The sequence below is a fragment of the Anguilla anguilla genome, chromosome 9 (genome assembly GCF_013347855.1).
Source record: "Anguilla anguilla isolate fAngAng1 chromosome 9, fAngAng1.pri, whole genome shotgun sequence".
Taxonomy (NCBI): Eukaryota; Metazoa; Chordata; class Actinopteri; order Anguilliformes; family Anguillidae; genus Anguilla; species Anguilla anguilla.
In genome coordinates this window covers 43,373,199-43,400,549 of record NC_049209.1, presented here as the reverse complement: position 1 = coordinate 43,400,549, position 27,351 = coordinate 43,373,199, and the positions used below count along the sequence as shown (strand labels likewise).

Below are 27,351 nucleotides of genomic sequence, written 5' to 3'. Positions count from 1 at the left end.
GGGCGGCTCACGCTCTCCGCTGCCCCCTAGGGGCCGAGTGTATTCCTGCATCCCCTGTATGTGTGTGTCACCGACTGGTTGTGTTCCATTACATTACATTACAGGCATTTAGGCATTACATCCAGAGCGACTTACACAACTTTTACATAGCATTTTACATTGTGCCCATTTATACAGCTGGATATATACTGAAGCAATTTCGGTTAAGTACCTTGCTCAAGGGTACAACGGCAGTGTCCTACCCGGGAATCGAACCTGTGACCTTTCGGTTACAAGCCCAGTTCCTTACCCACTGTGCTACACTCCGTTCCCCCCGCAGACCTGTACTGCACCCTGGAGGTGGACTCCTTCGGCTACTTCGTGAGCAAGGCCAAGACGCGGGTGTTCAGGGACACCACCGAGCCCCAGTGGAATGAGGTGAGTCCCCCCACCGTCCGATTCACCGATCCGGCACCCCGCCCCACGTCATCCCTCCATTCAGCACCCCACCCCGCGTCGTCCCTCACCCTGGCTTTCTGTAGCTGTAGCTAGAGTATCATTCACTTTGATAGGTGTTGATTGCTTATGAGAAGTATGTAGGCCTACAGCCATTCAATTTTTCATATTTAACTCACAAACCACCTCAACTGTTCATAATGGTGGGTTCTGAACCACAATTTGGCAACCCCAGCTCTGCTGAGTACAGTTATAGGGCACTTACTCTCTTGTTATTTGAGTCTGAGACGCGCGTTTTCCAAGCACGTCATTAGTGGCTGAATGCACTTCCTGTCCGTCTTGCAGGAGTTTGAGATCGAGCTGGAGGGCTCGCAGTGCCTGCGCATCCTCTGCTACGAGAAGTGCTACGACAAGTCCAAGATGAACAAGGACGACAACGAGATCGTGGACAAGATCATGGGCAAGGGCCAGGTGCAGGTAAGGAGGGGCGCTCTTTTAATTTTGAGCTTCACGGGCCACCGTAGTTCCCGGGGGGTGGGGGGGGGGGGGGGGGGTGGGGGGGGGGGGGGGGGGCGGGGAAAAGCCTCGGGCACGCCGTTGCCCAGCTTCCGTCGAAGCGTCCGCGCGAGTCGTTTCGTCTACTCAGTGGGGTGAATCACCCGCGTTGTCGTCTGGTCTCCTTGCGCAACAGTCGGGGGTTTGTCACGCTCCGCTTTGTCAGACGGCTTTACGCTGAGGACGGTTTTTGTTTTCTCTCCCTTCGTGGGAAGGGACGCGACGGAAAGTCGCCCACACTCGCGTCGCCGGCGTGGTCGGACGCTCTGCGGCCGGGTTCTTCACACATTCCAGACGCTTTATCCGCAGTAAATCCCCCCCTCTCTTCTCTTCTCTCCGCTGTTCTGGGGATTTGCAAAAAGAAAAAGCTTGAATGAAAAGGGGAAAAAGTCCCTGATGCGTTTGGCTTGAGTGTTTATTTTCCTGTGTTTAGTAAAAAGGCGATTCGTTTCGTTTTCTGGTTCGTTGTTTCGGCTCTCTGCGGAAGGGGCTGGATGTGGAGTTCAGTGGCTTGTGGAACTCAGCTGAGATGTGGCTGCTCAGAAGCAGGCCTTTGAGATTTAAGTTTTGCTGTGGAGCGGTCAAAGTCTTGTCCTCTGCAGTAAACGCTCACAACCTGCTGTCTTAGTGGGATAGGGCCACACGTTTGTGCCTTTTCATCCAGCAGATCGCGTTATCCCAGTTAAGGACACAACTTCGCCATACCTGACGCTTTCCATTTGTGGTCTAGAGTTAGTTTGAAGGAATATGAAATTGATTTCTTCTACCGTGTGATTTCTGTAGACCTGTTTTAGTTTTCTTACGAAGAAAACTTTTCGCCCCTTCTTTGTCAGAAGTGCGCCTTTCTCTGGTGTTCAGTTTCAGTGGTGTAAGCCTGTGTGTTTTATTCCAGCACACCCACACAGGCACAGGCCCCAGCAACTGAGAGGAAACACTGTGTACTTAACCAGACAGAACAGAGAGAGCAGGAGAGAGCTTTGGGACATAGAGATATAGATGAAGAGAGAGAGAGATAGAGATGGCAAGAGAGAGGCAGAGATGCAGAGAGATATAGATGCAGAGAGACAGAGATGGAGAGAGAGAGACACACAGAGAGAGATAGATAAGGATTATTTTAATATTATTATTATTTTACATATTATATATGTGTGCTTTGGCAATAAGTACGTTTGTATTTCATGCCAATAAAGCAACTTAAATTGAAATTGAAATTGATAAGGAGAGAGACGGGCACAGAGAGATTAGATGAAGAGAGAGACAGACACCGTGAGATATAGACGGTGAGAAAGAGAGAGATAGAGATGGAGAGAGACTGATAGTGACACAAAGAGACAGAGATGGAGACAGAGACAGGTAGAGATTGAAAGACAGACAGAGATGCAGAGAGAGACAGAGATGTAGAGAGGTGTCAGGGGAGGCTGCAGGGTTTCTGCTCTCATTATAAGTCTGACTCCAGTGAAAGGTAGGGTGGCTGGTGAACAGTGGTGGTGGGAGTGACAGTGATGTGTGTTTAAAGGGGCCAGTGCTTGAGCGTAGGTTCGATCGCAGCCTCCCTGCTGGCCGGTGAGAGGGATTGACGGACAGACAGACAGACAGACAGACAGCACACCGGGAGCTGCGTCAGTCCACCTTCTGCCATTAAACCTGAGAGGAGCCATGCGAAGCGTTGCATGCTGGGTATTATCTCCTCCCAATAGTGGGCCATTAGCACGCATTAGACCAGCTCCCGGTTCCTCCCCCGTAACTCTTTAAGGGGAGAGCGCTGACTTTCTTCGGTTAGCGCGGCGGCTGCTGAGAGCGTGAGGGAAGTGCTTGGGGAAATGACATCACCCGCTGGACTTCGCCTCGCGCTGAACGGCAGCTGGTTTTTAAATTCCGAGCTTTCATCCCACGGTGAGTCACTAAGGCCTCTTTGAGCTGCTGGCCCGAAACTCCAGCAGTAGTGGACTCCCTCCCTCCCTTTGGCAGTACTATAACGGTATGTTTGTTTTGAAAGGTTCAGTTGCTGCTTTGAATGGACGAGGCATCGAGTGACATCATTGCTGGCAGGTTCTGACCTGCAGGGGTCACTGTGCCCAGCATTGGGAGCTGCACTGTTGCATTGTGGGACCTTTGAACATTTGAATCTGTAACGCATTGATAATTGAAAGTGCTGGGTTCTATTGCGTCATTCTCTTCTGTGTTTTGTGATCCTATTACCCTCATTCCTGCAATCAGTTTCCAGGGCAACTGGTAGGAATGTAAGCAACAGCACTCTGCAAGGGAGCCAGGCTGGCCGCGAGTCACAACTATGGTGAGGTTTGCTTTGGAGACTCAGCTGAACCATACAGTGGCAGTTTCTTCTGCAGAACGTAGTCTGTTTCGGCTTCAGTTAGCGTAAGTTAGTGAGTCTTTCCATTAGTGTGTAACTTACTCCAGCATAGCCCTCATTAGCTTGTAGCATATTCAAGCATAGCCCTCGTTAGTGTGTAGCTTGTTCCAGCATAGCCCTCATTAGCATGTAGCTTATTCAAGCATAGCCCTCGTTAGCGTGTAGCATCTTCCAACATAGCCCTCGTTAGTGTGTAGCATCTTCCAACATAGCCCTTGTTAGCATGTAGCGTATTCCAACATAAACCTTGTTAGCATGTAACATGTTCTAGCACAGCCCTCGTTAGCGTGTAGCTTATTCCAGCTTAGCCCACGTTAGCATGTAGTTAAGGGGTGCAGCCTCACAGAGCTGTCGGAGAGGAGCTGACAGGCGTGCGCGCTGGCGAGGAGGCGGGGTGGGCGAGGGTGGCGGAGGGGAGGTTACGTAACAGCGGCAGAGTGGCACAGCGGGCCCTGCAGTGGCTGCGTGTGGGAGGGCGAGTGGGCGGCTCACGCTCTCCGCTGCCCCCTAGGGGCCGAGTTTATGCCTGCACCCCCGTATAAACATCACAGGGAGCGTGATGGATCCCGAGAAGTTTTATCGGAAAACCGTTCTCTCCACCAAAAATCTATTTTTTTCTGCAGATGCAGAAAAAAAGGGAATAAAAAGGAAATGTAAGGCCGCATGGCTCTCGCTGGCAGGTTTAAAAAGCGGAACGCGGAGCAGAATTGGATGTTCAGCCCAGAGTTCCGCGTCGTTTGGAAAGGGGTTTTGCGGCAGTGGAGCGTGCGTTTTGGGCTGCGGTGAGACGCATTCTGGTGACTCACCGGGCCCCTGGGTGCCTCGAGCCGGGTCCGCTCCACGTGACTTTTCTGGCCACTCTTCGGAAAAGAAGGGGGGGGCGGGGGCGTGGAGGGGGGGGGCGCGTCTCTGCGCTCAGACTTTTCCTTGGAGCTCCGCTGTTTTCCTAAGCCCACGAGCTCCTTGGAAGCGGCTCAGTGTTGTTCCTCGCTCCCCTGGGACTCTCTGAGTTATTTAAGCGGTCTCAAGTTCCAAAATATTTTTAAAAAGTACCTTAAATGGTAATACTGTGCCAGACCCTTTTTTTTAATTTTATTTTTTACAGTGCTTGTCACCTCAATTAGTGTCATTATTATTTTTACATTTCTCTATGTGAAAGGGCAGATTAGCAGTGTGGTCAGAAGAGCCTGCGAACGGGAGCGTGAGCGTGAGCAGAGGAGCCTGTGAACAGGAGCGTGAGCGTGAGCAGAGGAGACTGAGCAGACGGGGGAGACGCTGGCCTCTGGTGACGGATGGCTCCACTGCTGGCTCACGGAGCGCCTGTTCAGCGGAAGCGGCCGAGCCGATAGTGATTTAGAGAGAGGAAGCGGCGTGATTCTGGACAGGAACACGGAGACGTTCTGATGCTGAAGTGAGATAGATAGGGGAAAGCGCGTGTGTACGTTTGTTTTGTGTGTGTGTGTGTGTGCGAGCACGAGTGTGTGTGTGTGTGTGTGTGTGCGTGCGAGCATGAGTATGTGTGCGTGCGAGCACGAGTGTGTGTGCGTGTTTTTTGTGTGTGTGTGTGTGCGCGAGCACGAGTGTGTGTGTGTGTGCGTGCGAGCACGAGTATGTGTGCGTGTTTTTTGTGTGTGTGTGTGTGTGTGTGCGCGCACGTGCGGGTTGTGCGTGTATGTGTTTGTGTGAATGCTTATCAGACCCTAAGCTCAGTTCATTTAAAATCTGGAACCTGTAGGTTTGTTCCATTTCCAAAGCCCTGTTCCAGAGGCTGGAGAGTTCCCGGGGTGCAGAGGGGGGTACCCCCACATCCAGAAGCTAGGAAAGAGGCCCTTCAGTGTTTGCACACGGAGGGGCCAACCTGTGTGTGATTCACTCTCCGGCCCCGTCTGTCGGGGGGGGGGAGAGAGAGACATGTCAGAGGGTGTCTGACAAGCCGTGCTTCTGTTCCCACATCGATTTCCTGCCTGATTAAGTCAGGGGCTGTTTTTAAGGCCGCGTGCACCGGGGGCTTTTATTATGGACGCTTTAACCGCTGTTAACCTCTGACCCCTGCCAGGTCAAACCAATAATCGCCCAGTTAACAAGCACAATTTCTTGTTTTTCCTTTCCCCCCCCCACTTCCACCCCACCCCTTTTGTCTTCCTTCCCCTTTCCCTCTTCGCCGAGGAAACAAAATGGACGGAAGGTTCCGGCCTTTCCCTTTGGTTACGCAACGCCCCGGTGACACGGGGGCGCTCTTACTGCGCGCACAGGAAGCGCTTAAAGTTGCGAGCGAGCGCCAGGTCAGCCTTTCATGTGCATCCTCTGGGAACGCCAGCTCTGCCTTTTTTTATGTCTTTCTTTCTGAAGTGCTTATCATGACGAAAGCATGGAGCTCTTTTCAGGCTTCATCGCCCTTTCCTGTTGCCAGTTGTGCCAGAACATTCTCCGGGGGGGGGGGCGATTTTGTTTTTGGGGATTGTTTAAATTGTTGTTCAGCTGCCATGTCTCTTGCACAACGTTTAGCTCCAGCTAAGCTGTCGGGTTTGGTTTTTTCATTGAGGGCTAACACACTGGGCACTGGGTAGCTTTTCATAGCCGTGGAAGATGTGAGGTCATCAGGATTTTTCAGGGGGTGTTTTCTGGTGAGATTAAGATCCAGCTGTGGATGGAAAAATCAGGACCCCGCTTCTGTTTTCTCACACACACACACACTCACACACACACACACACACACACACACACACACAGTCTGGCGGCTGTTCAGGGGTCCGAGGAGGTGGGGCGGCACTGATTGGCTGATACAGCCTCTGATTGGCTGAAACCGAATGAGAGTTTGCCTGGTTTCCCCGGGTGATGGCGAGCGTGGGTGACCGGGTCCCCGTGCGGTTGCGGCCGTAGCGACCGGTTCGTCGGCCACGGTTAACACGGTTGGACCGGGCCTTCATCTCCTGCAGCTCTACAGCAGACTGTAGAGACAGCGCAGAGACAGCAGGTAGCTCATAAACTCCACACCCACCCCGTCCGCGGTCTGCTCTCGTACTGAGGGAGGAGCTCTGGGCCCCAGAGTGCTACACCGCGCATCTACGGATCTGTGAGCGATTCATCTTTCACAGCCGCGAACTGCGGGAAGGCCCCAAGGCTTCCGAAAAATACGCCGCTCTCCCTGAAACACCGATCTGTCAAAAAACGTGACAGTTCTACAAAATCGGCCCGTTTCATTGTGAAGTTAGTGATGCTGCGGCTTTCTCCCGGACCATAGATCATGGCTGATGTGCGATGATGATGATGATGATGATGATGATGATTTGAAAGCCATTCTCCCTCCCCGGCGGTGCTGGGCATCAGTGAGCAGGGCGGGGCCCAGTTCTCGGCCTGGGTGCTACATGGGCAGCCTGATAATTTGGTCTTGCGCCCCCCTTGTCCACACGGGGAACCACTGGGGGTTGTATCGCTCCCCCACTGACGATTGCTGTATGGCACATGATTCATTTCCGAAAGGACTAATAAATATCTGTCTGTCACTACAAGCCCTGTCCCGGGACCCTTCCCGTGCGCAGAGAGGCGCAGTCGCACCACCTCCCGCAAACGAGCCCCCCCCCCCCCCCCCCCCCACCCCTCACTGTGTTTGGCTCCATCGTGCAACAGCGACCTGCAACCGAAACCCGCCGCGTCCTTTTCCAAAGTAAAATTCGGGGAGAGGGGGAGAGCGGACCTCAGCAAGAGAGTAAGCGGAACGAATCGCCGTGTTCCCGGCGCGATTACACCGCGGCTCTGCCACGCCGCCCAGCGGGACCTAATCACCGGCGGGAGGCCGCGCGTCCCCCAACACGGAGAAAGCTCCGGAAAAACTGGGATGGCAGGCCGCTTGTTTATTCCGAAGCGGTATCTGAAATGGCGGCGGCGGCAGCGGCCCGCGCGCTGTAATTATCCGCTGGGTCCCCGCGTGGACCCCCTTGTTGGGTTGGGGCCCCCTGCGTGTGTTGGGACCCCCCCAGCGTGTTGGGACCGGTCGCTTTGGCAGCTCTGACGCTTTTGTCGTGAACCCGGCGAGCGTTGGGGGACGTGTTTAAGCAATCATGCACCCCGTGTTGCAAGTGGAGACCGGTGAGCCTCCAAGGGGGGAGTGCGGGGGTGTGTGGGGGGGGGGGGGACTGAACGTAATGAGGTTAATAGGCCCCCCCGCTCATCTATCACGGCCCAGCTTCCCATCAGGCCCTACTGTAATCTGTCATGTGACCTCGCACACCTCCCCAGGGCCCGTGCAAACAAAGCGCTGCTTTTTAGTAGACACAGATTAAGGGGAGGGGGAGTGTGGGGTCCCCCCCCCCCCCAGCCCCTGCTCTGAGACACCAGGAGCCAGGCAGATTAATGGGGCAGGTTTGTACCGTGTAAACGATGGCGATTATTCTCCGCGATGCCGTCCCCTGACACATGCGCTCGGTGGCGGGCTGCTTCGCGGGTCGCCGTGTTCCGAGGGGGAGGCTAACGGCGCGGGCCTGCTGTGCGTGCGCTCCGTGCGCGCGGTCGCTAACGGCTACGCTAACCCGCCGCAGGCCGTAATCACTGCAGCAGTGAGCGGAGAGATCCGCCAATCACAGGAGCCGTTCCTCACCTCTGGCTCCTCGGGCATATTCGGTTCTGACAGAGAACACCATGCTAGCTGTGTCCTTGCAGCCCCTGGACTGTTTTTTGTGCACTTTCTCCATTTTACGTGTGAAACCCCTTTAACAGGGAGAGAAAACCGTGGATAGATGCAGGATGTGGCGGATCTGTTCTGTTCTGCTTTTCGGAGAGAGATGCAAAGTGGTGGTTTTCACGGTCCAATGGGGTCTGTTAAATTTTTAAATGAAGGAAGACGGTGCGAACCTCTGCTTCGTTCTGTGTTTACGCCTTCTCTTTGTTCCTGTCCTCTTTGTCTAAGGACGTTCATAGAGGGTTCCGGATGTTCTGGCAGAATAATCGAGCGTCGGCCGCCTCGCTCTCCGGGCTAATGGACGAATAAAGTATGACGGGGATTATTACTGAAGCTTTCTCAAGAGCAAAGAAACTGGGCAGCTCAGGAATAGAGAAAAGTGCCTATGTGATACTTGGTAAATGGTAAATGGATTTATATAGCGCTTTTATCCAAAGCGCTTTACAAGTGATGCCTCTCATTCGCCAGAGCAGTTAGGGGTTAGGTGTCTTGCTCAAGGACACTTCGACACACCCAGGGTGGGGTTTGAACCGGCAACCCTCCGACTGCCAGACAATCGGTCTTACCTCCTGAGCTATGTCGCCCCTTCACAGCTGTTCATTCACAACGGTTGCAGAAACGCCAGAATGACAAAGCGTCTATGGTACGGCTTTTTACAGTGGGCGTCGCACTTGCTCAGAACTACTTTTCAACAGTTCTGGGAAACCATAGAGTTTACGGCGAAGACGTACTGACATATTATGTAAGACTGCCAGGTTAGGGTGTAATAGGCTCGTATGATGATTACATAATCAGGCGGGGGGGGGGTGTGAGTGATCTGCAGCAGATGTAATAAATCCCCCATTAACGCCCGGCGTGGCCCTTAAAAGCTCTCCGCAGACGGCGGCCCGCGATGTTCTCTCGTCTTTACCGAGGGACGGAATAAATCCATCCAGACGGAGGCGTGTTCTCAGCCCCCCCTGGGAGGAGACATTAAAAAACACTTACGCTTCACCTGAACAAGCCCCAGAACTGGATTACGAGAACCAATAGCATGGTGTTTTGGTTTGAGGCATTTGGCGAAATTGGGTTTGCTTTGACGAATCGTGTGTTGTGTGAGTGAATATGCTTTTTGGCACATTTCCGTTTTGCGCACATTTCTAAAGCCGGTAGGCAGGGGAATGCCCATTCCGAGCAGCTCCCAGCCGTTCTGCGTTAGCCTGGGCCACTGAAAGAGCACAGCCTGGATGCTGTCAAACGGAAGAGGAGAGAACAAAGGAGCAGACATGGCAGAACAAGGGACGTCACGTAAATATCTGCCCAGTCCAGCTATTGGCTGTGTCCCAGCCGATGGGTGGAGTTTGGGGGGTTGGCTCCTCCCCCACCACCCTATTATCCTGCACCGTGATTTGCTCCATCGTTAATGGAACCCACACAGTAAAATGTCCAGTGTTAATTCAACGCTTAATAGATAACATTTGGTCCCACATTCCAGAGGGGGACCAAAATGTTATCCGTCAAGAGTTGAATTATCACCGTTAGGGTTTAATTAACGCTGGACGCTATTACTGTGCAGATCTGCGCCATATTGGGGGGGGTGTGGCGTGTCGTAGGAAGGAAGCGCACGCGAATGTTCAGTGTGAAGCGCTCGTTGCCTCTGGACCAGCCGCGCTAGGCACACACACACACACACACACACACACACCATCTGGGCCACGTCTGTGGGTCTCATCACGCCATTCATCAACACTGTTGTTCAGTTTCATTTCCAGACAAAAAAAAAAAAAAAAGAGAACACTGAGCATCGGAGGACAAAAAACCTTTATCCAGATGTGGGATTCGGCAAAAGCGTATGTCTGCGATTCAGGAGTTTTGTTCCTCACAGGAGCCACTGCAAGAGCCCGGCCGACCCTCTCTTTTACATTCGTACAGTTTACGGATCGCTGATGATAAAACGCCAGGGGGCAAACGAGCCCTTTAAATCCTGTGTGTGAGTGCTAATCTTTCTGACGTACCTAGCTGCAAATTTCATTTGGTACCCCGTTCTGCTTATAGATGTCAGCAGGGCCGCTCGTCTGTAACGATTTACACGCAGGGTCTGCGACCTGGAAATCCCTTTTCCACAGAGGCCGGCCCCCACACAGAGGCCTTAAGTCGAGTTTACCTACGCCCCCACCGAGGCGTGCGACGTGAGGACCCGTTTTGGGGGCCTCCGTAAGCGTGTGCAGGAACACGTTGGGCTTCTTCAGAGCACGCACGGAAAGGCTGTGTCCAGTGAAGGCTAGCATGCTGCTAGCAGTGGCGCTAATCAGGAAGCACTCGGTTAAAGGGACCCATGCTAACCGCCTCGCTCAGGCATAGGTCATACCTGCGTTCTCCACCGGCGGTACACCGGGGGCGGGGGCTTCAGGAGGTGCCGAAAATTAGGCACGGGGGACAGTTAAAGATGCCCGCTTCTGCTCCACCCCTCTAAAAAAAAATGGTGGACTCCTGCCAGGGCTACAGCCAGTGGGAGAAAGCAGTGCTCCACTCAGGCCGCTGCTATTAGCCGGCCTGCGAGAATATCAGATCTTAGATTAAAGAGAAGTCCAGACGTTTTTCTCTTTCATCCTTGTGGTTTTCTGTTCCCTTCGTCCCCAAAGGCCCCGTAGAAGTTCCCTCTGTGCTGTTTTTGGCAGCGTCTCCCATGTTTTTTTCGTAACGGGCGCAGGAACACTCGTGCCCCCCCCCCCCTGTTAGGGACCTCTGATAAATATCCACTCGGTCGACGTCAACACGAGGCTGTCGCTCGTCCCGATGCATAAACCAGCGGTTTCAAAGCTCCCCGTGAGAAAATGTTCCGTCACTATCTGTTGTTCTCGGGGTTTCATTTCGTTTAATGTTTTCTTCAACTTTTTTTCCCAAGATAAGTCAATTACAGCTGTGCTGTGCCGTACCAGAGGCAGACTTCAATGGTGCTTTCATCTGGGATGGACACGCTGAAAGGATGAAGATATTTAAATGTTTTTTTGTGATACCATGTCCTTGGAAGCAATTCAGAAATGAATATCTTAAGCAAACTTCTCAGAGCCAGATTTTAATCAAGTAAATGTTTTTTTTTTTTTTCCCCACAATTGTGAAATGCTGTCAGTCAGTGTTGTTCTCCACACCCCTCCCCTCCCCAAAATGGTTCTTTTGTTCTTAAGTTCACGTGGCAGGAAATGCATTTTGTTTAGTTTTTTTTCTCACGGTGTCTTTCACAAACACCGTTTGGCAGGACTCACGGTTCAGTTGCGTCAGAAAACACAAAAGCTCACCTGTCCCTCTCCTCTCACCTGGGTCAAGTCAGAGAGGGAGAAGGTGATTGGTCGGGAAGTTGGTCGCCCCCTCGTGCCCCAAAAGGGAACGGCACACGCGCCCATTCATTGGAGCCCAATCGAGACGTGGCCCTACCCCACTTCACCTCTCATGTGGTGGACCGGGAGCCATTTTGATTTTAGAAACTACGGCCCTCAGAAATAAAGTTATTGAAGTTAGCAAGTGGCTGATTGTGCAAGCCGACCACGCTAACATACTGCAGCCAGAGGATTGTGGGTCCTTCTCAGTTTTGGCACTGAATTGTTAATACCCTGGCGAAGAGCAACACCCCAGGAATTAGGCCAAAAGAACGTTTATTGGGTCATTTACAAAAAAATGTGGCTGGCTGGGTTTTGCTCTGGTTACGAAAATCAAGGCACAGCTGGCAGCGGTCGCTGCGGTTACAAGGTTTTAACGTCTTCATCAGGGTGTAGATTTATGTCACAAAAAATCAGTTTTTTAAGACCGGGGTATTGATTCAGACACTGATGCAATAGCATTGCCACACCTCGACTGGTTCCCTTCCTGTGCAGTGCCCAGAAGTCCTGGAGCACGCATGCTTCCCTACATACTGTCTGACTGCAGCAGGCTTACTTGGGAGGGCCAGTGGTGTTCTGTCTGCAGAAGCTCAGCTGTTTCATTAATACTCTGATATGACCCCATTAATACTCTCATCTGACCCATGAATACTCTCATCTGTACCCATTAATACTCTGATCTGACACCATTAATACTCTGATCTGACTCCATTAATACTCTTCTCTGAACCCATTAATACTCTGATTTGACCCCCGTTTGTACTCAGGTACAAAGGTTTGTATAATATATTCTGTATGTATTATCCAACTGCACGTGTGAGCCCTGTGATTGTAGGAACAGTTACAATGAGTATTGACTAAGAGAACATTCACCAACAATGTTGATAGCATTGGTCATTGTTTGAGACTTACCATTGTGGTGTGGTTCAAGGCTGGCTAGCTGAACCTGCATTAGTGCTTTAGTAGTATTCCATGTACACTGCGCATGCGTGGGTCTGCAAGTGTTCTTAGCCTGGTCTGTCACCGTTGCTTATGTAATGCGGGCGGGTACACTTATGGTCTGTTGTACGTTTCTCTGCTTAAGAGCGTCTGTTATGCCATGTAATGTCACTCACCACCCTGTAGAATGGCATTAATGCAGCGACTCAGTTGAGCAGATTTAACTTTGAATCGTATTGAGTTTTAACAAAACATTCTTCGCCCTGAACATCCATCGCGCATCTCGAGTGGTGAAATGATGCGCCGAGGCTGGTTTTGCTCTTCCGCGTTTGTTCCTTTGAGCGGCAACGCGTCGGCGTGGAAACGGCAGCCGTTTTGCATTCGGGTCGAGCTCCGAAGCTCCGGAGCCTTTGTTTCGAAACTCTCGCGCCGTGAACGTTTCGTCAAAACGCCCGAAAAAAAGAGACAATGAGAAGCGTGGGCTCTGGAAATGTCAGCGGAACCTTTCGGGTTCACCTCTCAGAGGCTGCTCGCTTGTCGAAGCCCGGCTCTGTTCTCTTCAAACGCACCCGCTTCGTTCAGTTCAGCCCCCCCCCCCACCCCCCCCTCACTGCGGATAAACACGAGCGTGGCGGAACGTGAAAGGCGAATGACTGTTTTTATCAGGGGGAAGAGGCTGATTGGGCACATCCTCGGCGTCGACGCCGCGAGACGCCGCCATCTTGTCTGCCCTTTCGTGTCAGGCTTTATAAACGACGGACGCGTGTCCACCTGTCCCCTGGGGTGGAGGACACGCGTATAATATACAGGACTGGCACAAATTATGGAAATGTTGCTTTTATAAACAGATTTTGACGACTAATGCAATATTTTGCAACAATTTCTTTTTGGTGTAATAATGTAATAAATATATCAACGTAAAAGAAAAATGACTAGCATTTGTGGTAAACAAGTAATAATCATTACACCTTCTTGTGTGTGTTAGTTCATACCTACATAATTGAGCAGTCTACTGAATCTTACAGTTAGAAATTTTATAATCAGCTTGAACATGTATTTCTCTAAAAAAATGATAATATTCATGCATACTTTCTTTTTTTTGGTTTGTATACTTTATTTCAAATGACTGATGGTCACACAATGTTATCACCACTTGTGGTAAAGAAGATCACTGTTTAGAATACATATGCTCAGGGAAAGAACGACAGAAAAAAGGGCACAGATTTTTTAAGAGAAAGTTTTAAGAGTACTGAACTTGTGCCAGTACTGTCTGTTTCTTAACTCTGCTGACATCACACATACCCCATGTGCCGTCAGCAGACAGACACGTCACCGTCCTGGTAGTGCATGCCACATCGTTCTCTGTGACTAAGGCCAGCGTGCAGACCAATACGGAAATGGTACGCACTCCCGCGGCATCCTGGGATACGTCATCCGGGCCGTGTCTGCGCAGTTCGGAGGCCTTGGGTCGAGGTTGCCGCCCCCGCTCTGAATACCAGCCCGAGGGATTCTGGGAAGGCGTGACTGTGCTACCCTTTCCAGATCCAGACAGATGTGTTCTCACTGCGTCCTCCAGTGGGGGAGCCCCCCTCCCCCCCCACACTGCACCAAAAACTGAGTCAGAGCACCCGGTGCTGACCGAATGCCGCAGCGTCCCGAGTCACATGACAGGGGCCTGTGCCACGAGCACATTCACTTCCTCTTAGTCACCATCCCGTTACGTGGGTTACTATGCTACGTATTTCCATCACATACGGAGTTACGCTTTTATTTTTATTTTATTTTCAACGTTACATAGAGACTTACCACTGCTGCGGCTTAATGTGTGTGACCTCTTGCTCATAGAATTTTCCGGAGCTGCACAGAAGATTAATTCAGAGAGCACGCTCTGTAAATATGTCCAGTGAAGCAGGCAAATATATTTAACGTGGGCTTTGATTGGGCGTCGGGGCTGTTTAACGTGGGCTCTAATTGGGTGGTTCTTGTACGTATAAGCGCGCCCAGGCCGCACAGCATGAACAGAGGGGGGGAAAATAAACTACTGGGGTGCAGCAGATTTAAAGAAGGAAGTCAGGAGATACAAATAACTACCATTCCTCAGGGGGGCGGAGCGATGGAAGGATGACCTCTGACCCCTGTTCCAAACACAGCCTACCTTTCCTAATTAAAGCAAGCGCCGTGCGTGTGTCGGTGCCCCTCGACAGGGACGAGTCGCGCTCACACAAGAGCCGAGAGTGTGGGTTCAGACTGAGAGCGAGAACGGGTCGGTCCCTGGTAAAACGGCGAGGCTCCACTGCCGTGTTGCTAGGCAGATAAACCGGGCGAGCCGGCAGCAGGCAGCCTCTGCTCTGCTCTCCTGCGCTCCCCACTTTCCTTCTGTCCTCCAGCCCTTTAAAAATCACATTACGTTTCCAAAATTAGATTACGTCCACATATTTGCAGATGCGTCCAATAAGACATAGTGTTTTTGCCATTTAAAATTGCAGGTTTTTTGCTCTGTGCTTTAAGGAGCTTGGCTTTCTCTGGTTTAACTGTACCGAACCAAATTCAAGGCTCTATACATCACACTGCTCTTAGTGTACATCCAACCAGTCATTTGGGCCCCCCCCCCATTTGGTCATTTTATTAATATTTCACTTTGAATTCTTCGGTAAAGCTCACTTCCGCAGTTGCCTTTTCGGAATAACCCGGAGTGCTTTCAGATGCGTACGGGTCATTTACCAGATTTGTCAAAGGGCAGTTTGTTTTTGATGAATGTGGGACTGATTCCAGTTATCCTTAATTTAACCGGGCGGGCCCCTCTGCGATTAAAAAGTCAGTTTTTTCTAGTGAGACCCGGATTTATTTTTCGAGAAAACCAGAGAAGCTTATTTCATGAACAGCATACAGTGACATACTTATGTAGAGAGCACGTACCATAGAGGTCCTCTTTATTTCCAGCAGCTCAACGGCAGAAGTGAAAGAGCGGTCTAATGAGTTTTATTATTGTTATTATTTTTGTGCCCCCCCCCCCCCCCCCTCATTTTTGGCCAAATTTGTGACCCGGTGTACCACTCACGCTGATGAGCACTACGCTCTCCAGCTCACGGTTGGCTAAAGATGTAGCCCTGAACCCGCGGCGTTGGGCCCGATCTGTGTTTCTCACGTCATCAGAATCCCTGTGCGTCGGTCTGATGGCTGTGAAATTCAGTACTCTGCTAATCATGTCTGTGTTATCTCATATCCCCTCAGATTGTAATGGATGTCTGAACTGAGTGAATGGCTGTACCGAGCCTTTGCTGGCTCCGTGCTGTACATTGTGAGAACACTCAGGGGCTGGAGAGGAGATGGTTATGTAATATGATAAAGCCAGAGAGGACGTCGGGGGCTGCATTTGAGGCTTATCTGCAGTATGTAAACCGTAGTGTCTCCTGCCTGCATTAGCCTGTGTAAACCAAAGCGCCTTTTTTGGGAAACACTTTGGGAAATGTAACGCGGACCTCGAAAAGCGCGAAGGCGGGTCGTCAGATAGCAGGATTCTGTGGGCGACGGCGGGCGTCAGACTGAAGCAGACGTCAGCTCGTCCCGTCCCCCGCGGCGGCCCTGACCTCTGACCCCTGGCAGAGCGAGCGGCGGCGGCTAGCGGGCGATGACTCAGAGCCGGGTGGGTAAATGAGCTCTTTATCTTCACCTGTGGCGTGACGCTGCTCTGCGGCAGCCCGTGATTCACGCTGGTGCCTTCACCTTGGCTTGGGTTTGCCCTCGAACACGGGGGCTCTAGCTTTTCAGTTACTCAGAGAAGGGTGTCTGTGTACGTGTGTGTCTGTGTATATGTGCGTGTATGTGTGCATGTGTGTGTGCATGTGCGTGTATGTGTGCTTGTGTGTCTATGTATATGTGCATGCATGTGTGTGTGCTTGTGCGTACGTGCATGCGTGTGTGCTTCCGTGTGTGTCCTTGTGTGTGTGTGTGTGTGTGTGTGTGCTTGTGCATGTGTGTTTGGATGTATGGGGGGGGCAGGGCTTGGGTTTAAATAAACATCCATTCATACATACACACGCATGCACTCGTAGACACGCAGGCATGCGCAAACATGCATCCGTCCATGAGAGCGCTTGCCCCTGCGTGTGTGTGTAAGTGTGTGTGTGTGTGTGTGTGTAAGTGTGTGTGTGTGTATCAGTGTGTGTGTGTATGTATGTGTGTGTAAGTGTGTGTGTGTGTGTGTGTGTGTGCGTGTGTGCGTGTGTGTGTGTGTAAGTGTGTGTGTGTGTGTGTGTGTAAGTGTGTGTGTGTGTGTGTGTGTGTCAGTGTGTGTGTGTGTGTGTGTGTGTGTGTGTGTCAGTGTGTGTGTGTGTGTGTGTGTGTGTGTGTGTGTGTGTGTGTGTGTGTGTGTGTGTGTGTGTGTGTGTGTGTGTGTGTGTGTGTGTCAGTGTGTCAGTGTGTCCTGCAGTCACGCAGCATTACGCATGAGTTTGAGCCCTTCTCCCTGCTGGGGCTCTATGAGAGAACACACAGACACGCCGGCGGTTTGACGAGCAGCAGGCCTGTCCGTCCGTCCGTCCGCCCCCGCGCTAGACGAGCGAGTCTGCTAACGATCGCGGCCGCTGATTGGGCAGGCCGGCCGGTTGGTTTCCAGCGCTTCCTCTCTCCGCAGGACGCGAGCGCAGATCGCCCGCTTCCCGGCGGACGCCAACGGTGGAGAGCGGTCGCGTAACCGACTAGCCGCGCCGCTCCAACGAGAACGCGCCGCTCGTTTCTGACCGCGCGACGGGGGGAAGCGCTTCTCTCTACTTCCTGAAGCTGGCCCCCCTTTTTCACAGAACACAGGAAACCCCTCCCCCGACTTCCACTCCAAATATCCGATTGAAATCTATTTCGGCCAAATTGGATTAATGAACAATAATTGCAGAAAAATCCAGAGTGATGTAAAGCGTTTTGGCTTTAAAGTGGAAATGCCTGCATGTTTTTTTGATGCTTTGCTTCCTTCCGTTTGCCTGTGCTAATAAACAAGGTTCTGCAGCGTTCCTCTGCTTTTGGAAGCACTTTCATCCGAGACTTAAGCCGCAATGTTTTTTCTTCTGTAAATATATTTTTTTTGTGGACAGCTTGACAAAGATGGCCTCCGCATCTGTGTAAATGAAGCAAGACAAGCTCATTTGTTCGTCTGTTTAAGATTGAGTTAATCCAACAGATTTGTCATGGAATTTGTCCTCTTTTGAGTAGAGTGAGACTGTGCAGGTTAGCGTGAAAAATGTCAGGTCTCTTCCGTTCACTGCATCCCCATTTTAAATAGAAGCCCGGGCTCTGTGGGAGAGGCTGAACTTGGGCTAGCGGGAGGAAGCCTTGGGCAGCTAATGATTCATATGACGATGGGGGCCTAATTGTTTTCATCTGTGCAACCCACCCCCCCCCACCAAGTCACCCTCACCCACTGACCTCTGGGGTTGAAGTCGTTTCCTCCCTGGTCCCCGGAGTCAATTGAGGGGCGAGGGAGGGGGCCACTGGGGGGGGTGACTTTTACGACGGGGCAGGGCATATAGGGCATGGCTCCGGCTCCCTTGGGCGCTGGGATGCCAGTCAGTCCGCTGGCAGGCTGAACACACTCCAGGACTTCCGCCATTTTTCCCGCCGTACCCACGAGTCGCTGCAGCCTGACGGAACGTGTTTCCGGAAGGCTTGCCTCCTGTGAATTTCTGCAGAATTTTATCGCACACCTGTACTGCATTTCGGTTACAGTCGCACAGTAAAGGGCGAAGCTTGTCCCTGAACCAGATATCCTGCTGAAGCAGCAGATACATGCCCCAAATAATTGGGTTTTGGAAAGACGAGCAGTGAAATGTGGCCACTGAACGGCTATCGAGCTTCGTATTTCAGAGCATGCCTCATCGTTTTTGGATTAATCTTACGCCCAATCAAGGGCGAAGTCTGTGCTCCGCTGGCAGACACCTCCGCTGTTTTTGGCACTGCGCGGCTGTCCGCTCCTGCGTAGCGAGTTCGGGCTGCTCTGATAAATAAGGCTCAGTCCTAGAGAAGCAGGACAGGTCTTTATGGCTGCGGCTGGCTGGCAGGAGGCAGGATTGGTCAGCACTGAGGTGGGTGGAGCTTATGCGGACAGGTGTAGCAGAGGGCACCTGAGGTGAATGTGGAGCTGCTGTGGAGGTGCTCCGTGGTGCCTGGTGCTTGGTCGGTCCCCGCCCGACCTTTAGGGTGTGTGACCCAGGCCAGGGTACTGCCGGACCGCCCTGGTGCCTGTGGGAGATGAGGTCCATGGGAGGTCTGGGGCCTGGCGGCCGCTAGCCTTCGGTCCTCATTACGGGGGCTGTGGATGAGAGTGCTGCTCCCTGTACTGCAGCTGCTGCTGAGGAATGTCCTCACAAGGCCTTCAGTTTGTCAACATTGCTAGCTCAGTGGAACAAGCCTGCGTATGTGTGTGTCTGTGTGTGTGTGTGCGTGTGTGTCTGTGTGTGTGTGTGTGTGTGTGTGTGTGTGTGTGTTCAGTAGAAGGGGCCTGAGCTCTGAGTGTGTTCTGTCAATCACGTGCCTTAAAGTCCGTTGTGGGTCCTCACACTGCTGCCCCACAGACAGATGAGTGATTTTGTGTCTGCAGATCTCCCAGCCGCCCCCAGAGTGGTCTGAACAGCACAGCCACAGTTTTTCAGATGGGGGGAGCATCTGCAGTTGCACTGGGAGATGGATCCTGCGGTCCATCCATTCTGCCTGATGTGATGCACATGGGCCTCTTCCTGGCTGCAGGGGGAGTCCGTCTGTCTCCTGTGGTCTGCTGCTTGCGGCACCTCGATGAGGTCATCTGCGTAACCGCGGCGTCGAAGTCAGCTTTGCGCCTGTAGCGAACCCGCCGGCTGTTACTGATCCTGTCTGTAGTGGCCTCCTGGAGAGCAGATTTGAGTCCCCGCCTGTTTCCCACCTGTATGATGTCTGCTGTGCGGCAGAGGTGAGCTCGCTCTGTTGACGTTGCAGTCAGGAATAGATCGGGCTTCCAGTCCCAGAAACTCACCAGATACTCAGCTCCGTATGCCTTGTGTATAGTTCACTGTAAGTTATGTCTCATTACCTTTGAAGCTAAAACATTTCTATTAAGAGCAGTGCTAAAAGGGGTCGCATGCACATCGGCGCTGTGTGGAATAATCCTGCCGTTGCCAGTCGTGTGGGTCCTGCCCGCTGGTAAGTGGTAACCCAATCCCCCCGACAAGCTCAAGATGTGGTCATGCTGACCTCGTTCCTCCCGTTTGAAGAAGCCTAATGAATCTCGAAGTTTGTTGTTGCTCACTTTTTTGGTCCGGTTATACGGTCACGGGCCGTTTGTAGACTGCGGCTCTGGCTGTGCATGTCATCAAAGCCAGCTGGATTACCAATTATTCTAGCCTATTTATTGCCTTATTTTTGAACAGGGATTTTAAATTAGCCAAACTGGTTTTGAGTAGCATTGGGGTATGGTTAGGCTATTTGCAGATTAGGATTTATGTGATCTCATAGTGTCAGAATAGGGTGAGGCTGTTGTGGTAATATTCCTTTATTCTTATGTAGGCCTGTGTGAAGGTAATAGGGAGTAGAATCTGCCAGACATGAGATAATACTTCATGGAGACGCGCAGTTTCAACTACTCTGCCTAGGCGCCTGTGTCCGCTAACTGGCGAAGCAGAATCTTCGCTGCTCCACTGGTGTACGTTGGCAAAATGTCTTCTGGTATAACGATCATTTTGGCTGCCAGCCTGTGTTCTTGTAGGAGCGTAAGCTCTTGTTTACACTGGCGGGACACTCTGGGCAGCGAAGCGACAGGCTGCGATCGCAGAGAACGGCACGGAAGCCATTTACGAGCCGGGCTCTGCTACGGCCGTTAGCTGATAAGCATTGATTTCGATGGCGTTGAGCTGGGCTTCTTAGTTTCATTAAACCCCCTCATCTGTGAAGGGGAGGTTCACTCTTGTAATGTAAACTGTAAATCAACTGACCGCCCCGAGGAGGTATTTTTATGACTGTTAATGATGTTAAAATTATGTTTACCCTCCCGAGCAGCCTCATCAACTCGGCCTAAATGCGTAAACGACGTCTGCGGGGAATATCGAATACTTAATGACCCCCTCCCTCCAAACTTGCACCTCATAATCTAATAGTCACATATACCCCGACTATGCCCAGAAGTGTAGTCACTTACAATTATGGACTTACTGTGTTGACCCAATACAGTTTTGCGAGTTAATACTTTGTTTTTCCTAAATGGCTTCGCCTCAATATGCAAATTGAGCCTAACCGAATAGTATCTCCTGTCCTAAGCCAAAGCTCATATTGTCACGTTCTCCACAGATTGTATTCCCCAGGGTCTGGGAGGGTTTAGTTGGTTAGGGGTCCACCTTTCATTGCAATCCAGCGAGCGCTGTTGGTCGATTGGAGCGTGTGGACTGCACGTTACAGCTGAATATGAAAGGTCTTCCTCCAACTCCACTCTACGAGAGCGTAGCTGTGGTCTGCGGAGCACGGCTTTTGCACATTGCGAGGTACCCATGAGCTGTGGGTGTGGCTTTGGGGGGGGAGGGGGTCTGTAAGGCTACTGATGTACTCCTGCCCTGATAGTGTAGATGTCTGCCTGGCAACACTGCAGATATTGTGCAAAGCCAACCAATCACGCGGAAGGAAATAAGTCACATGGTGACAGTAGAGAAATGAAGTGCTGTGGAAGGCAGGATTATAAATCTTTCTTTTTTCTTTCAAAACCAGTAAAAAAAGGCCCGTTGGTGAGATGGCCTGTAGGGTGAGAGCGATGACTGCAGACCCCCCCCCCGCCCTCCCTCTCTATCCTCTCTTTTTGGGGTGGGGGGGTGGGAGGGGGGGAACGTTCCGGTGGCCTCCTTCCTCTTCCAGGGCGCCTCGGGCGCATTCCTCCCTCTCCGGGGCCCGGCTCCTCCCCCAGGGCCGGACTAGGCGGGGCCGCGCGGGCTCTCAGACCTCCGTTCGTTCATTTATTTATTTATTTATATATTTTAATCCGCTGAATTATTTAAGCCGGGACGAGGCCCCCCGCGGAGACGCGCCGCGCCCTTTTCGGGGCTTCGGAAGTAGGTCACGGCGCGGTTCATCGCCCGTACGTCGGGTGGGGGGAGGGGGATGGGGGAGGGGGAGAAAGAAACGAGGAGGAAATCAGAAACACATTTCAGGAGTGAAGGAAGCCATTGTTAGCGACCGCCACAGTGCTCCACGTAGCGCTACACGCTAACCCGCGCTACACGGCCCTGTTAGCTCACTGTGCCTTTAGCATGTCCTGTCCAATACCTAATTTTTACTGTGGAGTCCATTGGTTTCAATTCACTTTCGGTGTTTTCTGTGGCCAGAATGTACAGTAGTCAGCTCTGTGAGAGAGATGTGGGGGGTGGGGGCGGGGCTTGAGTGGAAGCTGTGCTGACACGCCCTCGTGGTGGCCACCCAGCGGGCTACCGACCTACGGAGAGCGGACGGATTCGTATCTGAACACGGTGGCGTCAACGACCGATCGCTCGTACCGGGGTGTCATGGGGGGTTATGGAGAGAGAGGGGCCTGATCAATGCTTGCCGTGCAGGGGGAGGGGTGGGGGGGCAGGGTTGAGTCCTGTGGGGTGACACATCGATCGCTTTACTATTCACCTTTACACAGCCATCATGTAAATTAGCCACAAATTACCATCTGGGTCAGATATACAGTTTTAACTCTTTAGGTGCTGATGGCAGTTTCGCCACACTGGTGCTAATCCCTGGGAATTTTCAATGAAACATTCTCAGAAGTAAGATTCAGGAATTTCACATCTGAAGGGCTGAAGTGTCTGACTCAGGTCTCCAAATTACTCACCAGCTTCTGAATGAGAATTTCCCAGTTGACGTGTTTTTGAGTGTCATGCAAGAAGGCCTTCGTACATGTGTGTGACGCAGTTTATATATGGAGCTCCCCAACGCTGTGTGCTCATAGACCCCATAGACCCCTGGGGGACACAGGTCCGCTATCTGCGTCCTCACTCTTATTGGTGCATTAATCTGTGAAAGTCGCCTGGCGCACGAACACAGCTCCTTTGGCCTTGGGGCGCGGACAGGATGTCTGGCTGGCCCCACAGATCCAAATGGGGCCCGTCTTCGAATTTCCCCGCTTGCCCTTCCGGGACCCCCCCGCGTGGGTCTGGGAGATAGCGGCCTGAGAGGATGCCCGTTTCAGGTCATCTGCAGTTTATCGGAACGGCGTGTGTGAGACCCATACTCCGCGTGGGGTCACCTGTCAGGAGATCGGCTACACCCTTCTTTCCCACGGGGGGGCCCTTCTGCAAGGAGAAGGCCATCCGGGGGGTGGGGGTGGGGGCATCGAATTGAAGAATGTGGGTTAGCCACTTCTTCCTGTCTTGGGGGGGTTGTAAAATGAGAGAAAGACCCCCTGCGTTATCCGTAGCGCCCCCCGGAAGTCCTCAGAGACGGGGGCCACCGCTCCTGGAAACGGGCGGAGCAGAGAGCGGCGCTGGCATCTCCCCCGCGACGCTGCCGCCGCCCTGAACGCGGACGGCTTTGCGTTCCGCGAGGCGCGGGGGCTCATTCCCGCCCCGCAGACCCGTGTTGCATCACGCCCTCCGTGCCCCGGTTCCTCCAACCCACCGACCCCCCCCCACCCCCCGACCCGGCGCCGGGGTGAAGCCGCGCGGTGCGTTGATCTTGGAGGAGCGCGCTCACGCGGCAGCGCAAATATCGTTTCCACGGCAACAGCGAGCTGAGCGAAGCCCCGGGCCGTCATCAGTCAAGTCGCTAACCCGAGAGAGTGTGTGCCCCTCTCTCTCCTCCCTTTCTCTCTCGCTCTCTCTCTTTCTCTCTGTCTCTCTCTATCTATCTCTCTCTCTCTCGGTCTCTCTCTATCTATCTCTCTTTCCCCTCTCTCTCTTTCTCTCTCCCTCTCCCCCCCTCTCTCTTTGTCTCTCTCTGTCTTCCCCCCTCTCTCTCGTTCTCTCTGCCCCTCTCTCACTTTCCCATCTCCCTCTCTCTATTCCTTCTCTCTCTCTTTCTCTCTCTTCCTCCCCCCTCTCTTTTCTCTCTCCCTCTGTCTTTCCCCTACCCCTTTCTCTCTCTCTCTCTCTCTCTTTCGCTCCCTCTGTCTCTCTCCCTCTTACTCTCTGCCAAACTTGACAGGCTAAGTCTTTATGCTAATGAGCGATCGCACCGCACTGATCTTCTGTTCCGAGCCTCAATTACAGAACATGTAATCAGAGACCGGCCTCAGACCGCACCGCGAAAGCTGTGAACGGACAGCGGCCGCCCTCGGGGCGCTAAAGACAGCCCCCGGTACCCACACACGAAAGGCCAGCGCCCCCCTTTCCCCACAGGCTCCTCGGGGATCCCTCCGCCTCTCTGCGGGGGACGCGCTCCACCGTCCGCTCCTCTGGGGCAGCTCTCTAAATTTAAACCGCTGTACGCGGACCCAGGGCCTCTGTGCCGAAGCTGACCGAGCTACGCGCTCTGCTAGCGTCAGGCGGGCGTCCCACGCCGCAGCACAGACGCGCTCCTCTCTGCGTCCCTCAGACGATTTTGGCCCATTTTGGCGTCGGGCCGCCTCGTCGTTTTTAATGAGAACCGGCGCGCCCCCCGTCGTTTCGCTTCCAGCTTCCGGCGCCCGCGACCAGTCCTGAGTCCGTCCTTCATTAGCGATCCCCCCCCCGGGCTGCCATTTGCAAAGGGCAGGCCTCGCGCCGCCTCCTCTGACAGATTTGGAAAAGCGCGGTGCGTAGCATATGTGCCTCAGAGCTCAGAGCGGCGTGTGCCGATGGTTAGAATTAGGGGCGGTGGGGTGGGGTGGGGGGGGGCGGCGGGGTTTCGGAGTGACGGCGATGCATCCTGTGTGTGCTCTGCATTACAGTGCAGGACGCTTCAGACGTACCCTTGTGCACAGAGGACCCCCCCCCACCCCCCCTTCAGTGTCAGAGCCTCGTCGATCACTGACCGAGGGTCACGTTTCCACTTAATAACGCCGATTCCCGCACTCCTCGGGGGGGGGGGGGTCTCCAAATCGACTCGACCTCCGCGAAAGATTCGCCACAGTCCGAGGAGCGGGGGCGTTTGCTCCTTTTCGTGCTCCTGAAAAGCCCGTTCTCTGTTTTAGAAACACGGAGTACCTGTCCTTATTTAACTTCTGTGGAGAAGAAGTAGGGTGCGCACGAGCAGATCATTTGTCTTGGATCTTTAATAGGTACTGCGTACCCACCCAGGCCATCTGTATTTGAGCAGAGTCGGTGATGTCAGCCCCGCAGAGCCGGGCCAGGCCATATGCTCGGATCCCAGCCAAGGTTCGAGGCAGGGGACCTGGCAGCGGCCCGCAGTCAGCGGAGTGCATCTGAGTTCCCGAGACCTTCACCGTAAAAACGAGCGAGTGTCTCAGCGCGGTTATTCCGCGCCCCCCTCTCCCCCCCTCCCTCACCTGCGCCGCCGCGGTCACGCAGCTACCCAATCAGACCCAGCGACTTGGCAACGCAGCTTACCGCGACTTTATAACGCCGCAGTTTCGCTAGTCTGAGAACTGTCCCTCCTGGGTGTGTTTTCTCCCGCTCTCGTTAAACACGTCCAGCGCAGACGTGTAATTAACTCTGTAAATCCTCAACCAGGACATGGTGGCGGACGACGCCGTTCTGCGGGAAACGTCAGGAGTGGGAGGGGCTAACGGAGCCCCACGCTCGGCACGTCCCTTGATCTTTCGTCTGCGGTCGGAGGAGACGGCTCTGTCAGGGAAAACCAGGCGGAGGGGCGGAGGGGAGGGGGGGGAGGGGATGATGAAGATGAAGAGGCCTTGAAGACCTCCCCTCAGCCGAGCGCCGCGCCCTTTCACCCCAATTTAAAGTGACAGACAGACAGACAGGCGCCCCCGCGGCAGGTACGAGCACTCAACGTTCAACCGCGATTTAATAGACGCGCCTCCCTCTCTCTCTCTCTCTCTCTCTCTCTCTCTCACTCGCTCTCCCTCTCTCTCTCTCTCTCTCTCTCTCTCTCTCTCTCTCTCTCCCTCTCTCTCTCTCTCTCTCTCTCTCCCTCTCTCTCTCTCCCTCTCTCTCCCTCTCCCTCTATCTCTCTCTCTCTCTCTCTCTCTCTCTCTCTCTCTCTCTCTCTCTCTCTCTCTCTCTCCCTCTCCCTCTATCTCTCTCTCTCTTTCTCCCCCTCTCCCTCTCTCTCTCTCCCTCTCTCTCTCTCTCTCTCTCTCTCTCTCTCTCTCTCTCTCTCTCTCTCTCTCTCTCCCTCTCTCTCTCTCTCCGCTCTCAGCCCTCACGCTTCCTTTGAGAGGAATAAAGGACGGGAGAGGTGGAGGAGTCGGCGGATAGTCATCACCAAAGCGCTGTCTGCTCCTTTGTTGAGCTCCATGTGCGTTTTCTCACGCTGGCGGTAACAGCTTGAAAGAGACGCGCCCGCATCGCGGCTCGTTCCCGCCGCGCTAGCGCCCTGCGCGCTCGCTAACGAGCCAGGCTGTCACGTCCCGGGCTCTTCGGGGCCAAAAATAAAGGCGGGTACGGGGCGGGTGTGGGTGAGCGCGCGGGACAGGTGCGCGCCGTATCCAAACTTGTCCAGTTTCACTTTCTTATCTTACGGGTATCCGTGTTCCCACAGAAAAAAAATGTAAGAAATGGAACGTGAGCAGTATGTTCATTCATTCCGGACTTTTCTGACGTGGGTTTATTTACTGCGGATGAATTAGGTGCAAGAAGAGCTGTGATTGTGTACATGGTAATGGTGATAATGCTGTATCAGCGTTGGGAAAGAACAGCTGTGATTGTGTACAGTACACAGTAATGGCAACAATGCTGTTTCAGCTTTGGCCTCATTTGGGGAACGGCTCTGGGTTCTGTCTCCCCCCAAAGTGCTTTTTGGTGGATGTTCGGTCCCCGTGTTTTGGCAGAACGCAGGAGTGGAGGAACGTGGGAAACCAGTGTAGAGCAGCCTGCTCTCTCTCTCTCTCTCTCTCTCTGGGAGGCGGGGCTTGTCGTTAGCCCCGCCCCAGGTCTCCGGGGGGTGGCCCCGGACCTCTCATCTCACGGCACCCCCGCCGTTCTTCCCGCGAAGCGGCTAAGAATACCGGCCGAGCCAGAGCCGCGGCGGGGAGCCGGCCTCCGGATGGCCGCTGCCGTCCGCGTGGAGGAGGAAGGCCAGGACAGGCCCTCGCCTTCGTCCAGCGCTTTCGCTCACAGCTTCCCTCGGACGAGCACTTATCAGCACGACCCCGTAGATCCCTTCCTGAAGCACTTAATTAGAGAGCTGATTGAGGTCAAACTTTTTTTCCCGCTGGCCTTTATTCATTTCTGCTCCTTTGGAAGTAAATTTACAGGTTGGATGTAGACCTTTTCACCTCTGTTCTCTCTCCTTTTTTTCATCTCTACTTGGCTCTCGGGCATTACACCGCCGTATCTCCGTATCTGAGTTCCAGGAAATGCTCGTTTTGTACAAAGTGTTCAGAGACCTTGTCCTGTCCCGACAAAGGACGTTCAGGAGCGCCTCAAGGCGCCCGCTTGCATCGCGGCCGATGGGCAGCTCGCCGTGGCGTTGAGCCTGTGGCCTTCAGCTGCAGACTGGGAGACTGGGGGAGTCTGAGAATGCGGGAAACCGGCCATGGTTCCTGACCTCCGTGAAGGTTCCGGAACTTGACGAAGGTTGCCGTGACTACGCGGCCACGCCGCCGTTCCACAGGTTCCTAACGGCCCGTTTCTCCCCCAATTGAGCGCCTCCTCCGTCCTGCTCTTTTTCCCGGTCCGGTTTCCTGCGGAGTGGTGCAGTATGGGTACCGGGGGGGGGGGGGTGAGCTCTGGGGTGAAGCGCAGCAGCCGAATTAGCCCTGGTCTCTGGGGGGGGACTCCAGGCCCTGAACATGGGGCTGGGCTGGAGTGGGAAACACAAGCGCTTACATAACAGGGTTCACTGAACTGTGCCTGAGCTCTGTGGAGAGAGAGAGACAGAGAGAAAGATGGAAAGAGATAGAGAAAGAGTGTGAGGGGGGAGAGAAAGAGAGACAGAGACAGAGAGAGGCAGTGTAAGTCATCTACAGTAAAGCTAGCGAC

General features: G+C 53.2%; 1 protein-coding gene across 5 annotated transcripts in view; it reads left to right on the top strand.

The window, feature by feature from the left end:
* abr (ABR activator of RhoGEF and GTPase) overlaps positions 1–27,351 on the top strand; it is a 171,956-nt gene that overhangs the window by 120,991 nt on the left and 23,614 nt on the right. For all 5 annotated transcript variants that reach the window (XM_035433222.1, XM_035433223.1, XM_035433224.1 and 2 more), the window contains 2 exons: positions 320–417; positions 781–912. In XM_035433222.1, the coding sequence (XP_035289113.1) occupies positions 320–417; positions 781–912 (230 nt within the window). The remainder of the gene's footprint in view (positions 1–319; positions 418–780; positions 913–27,351) is intronic.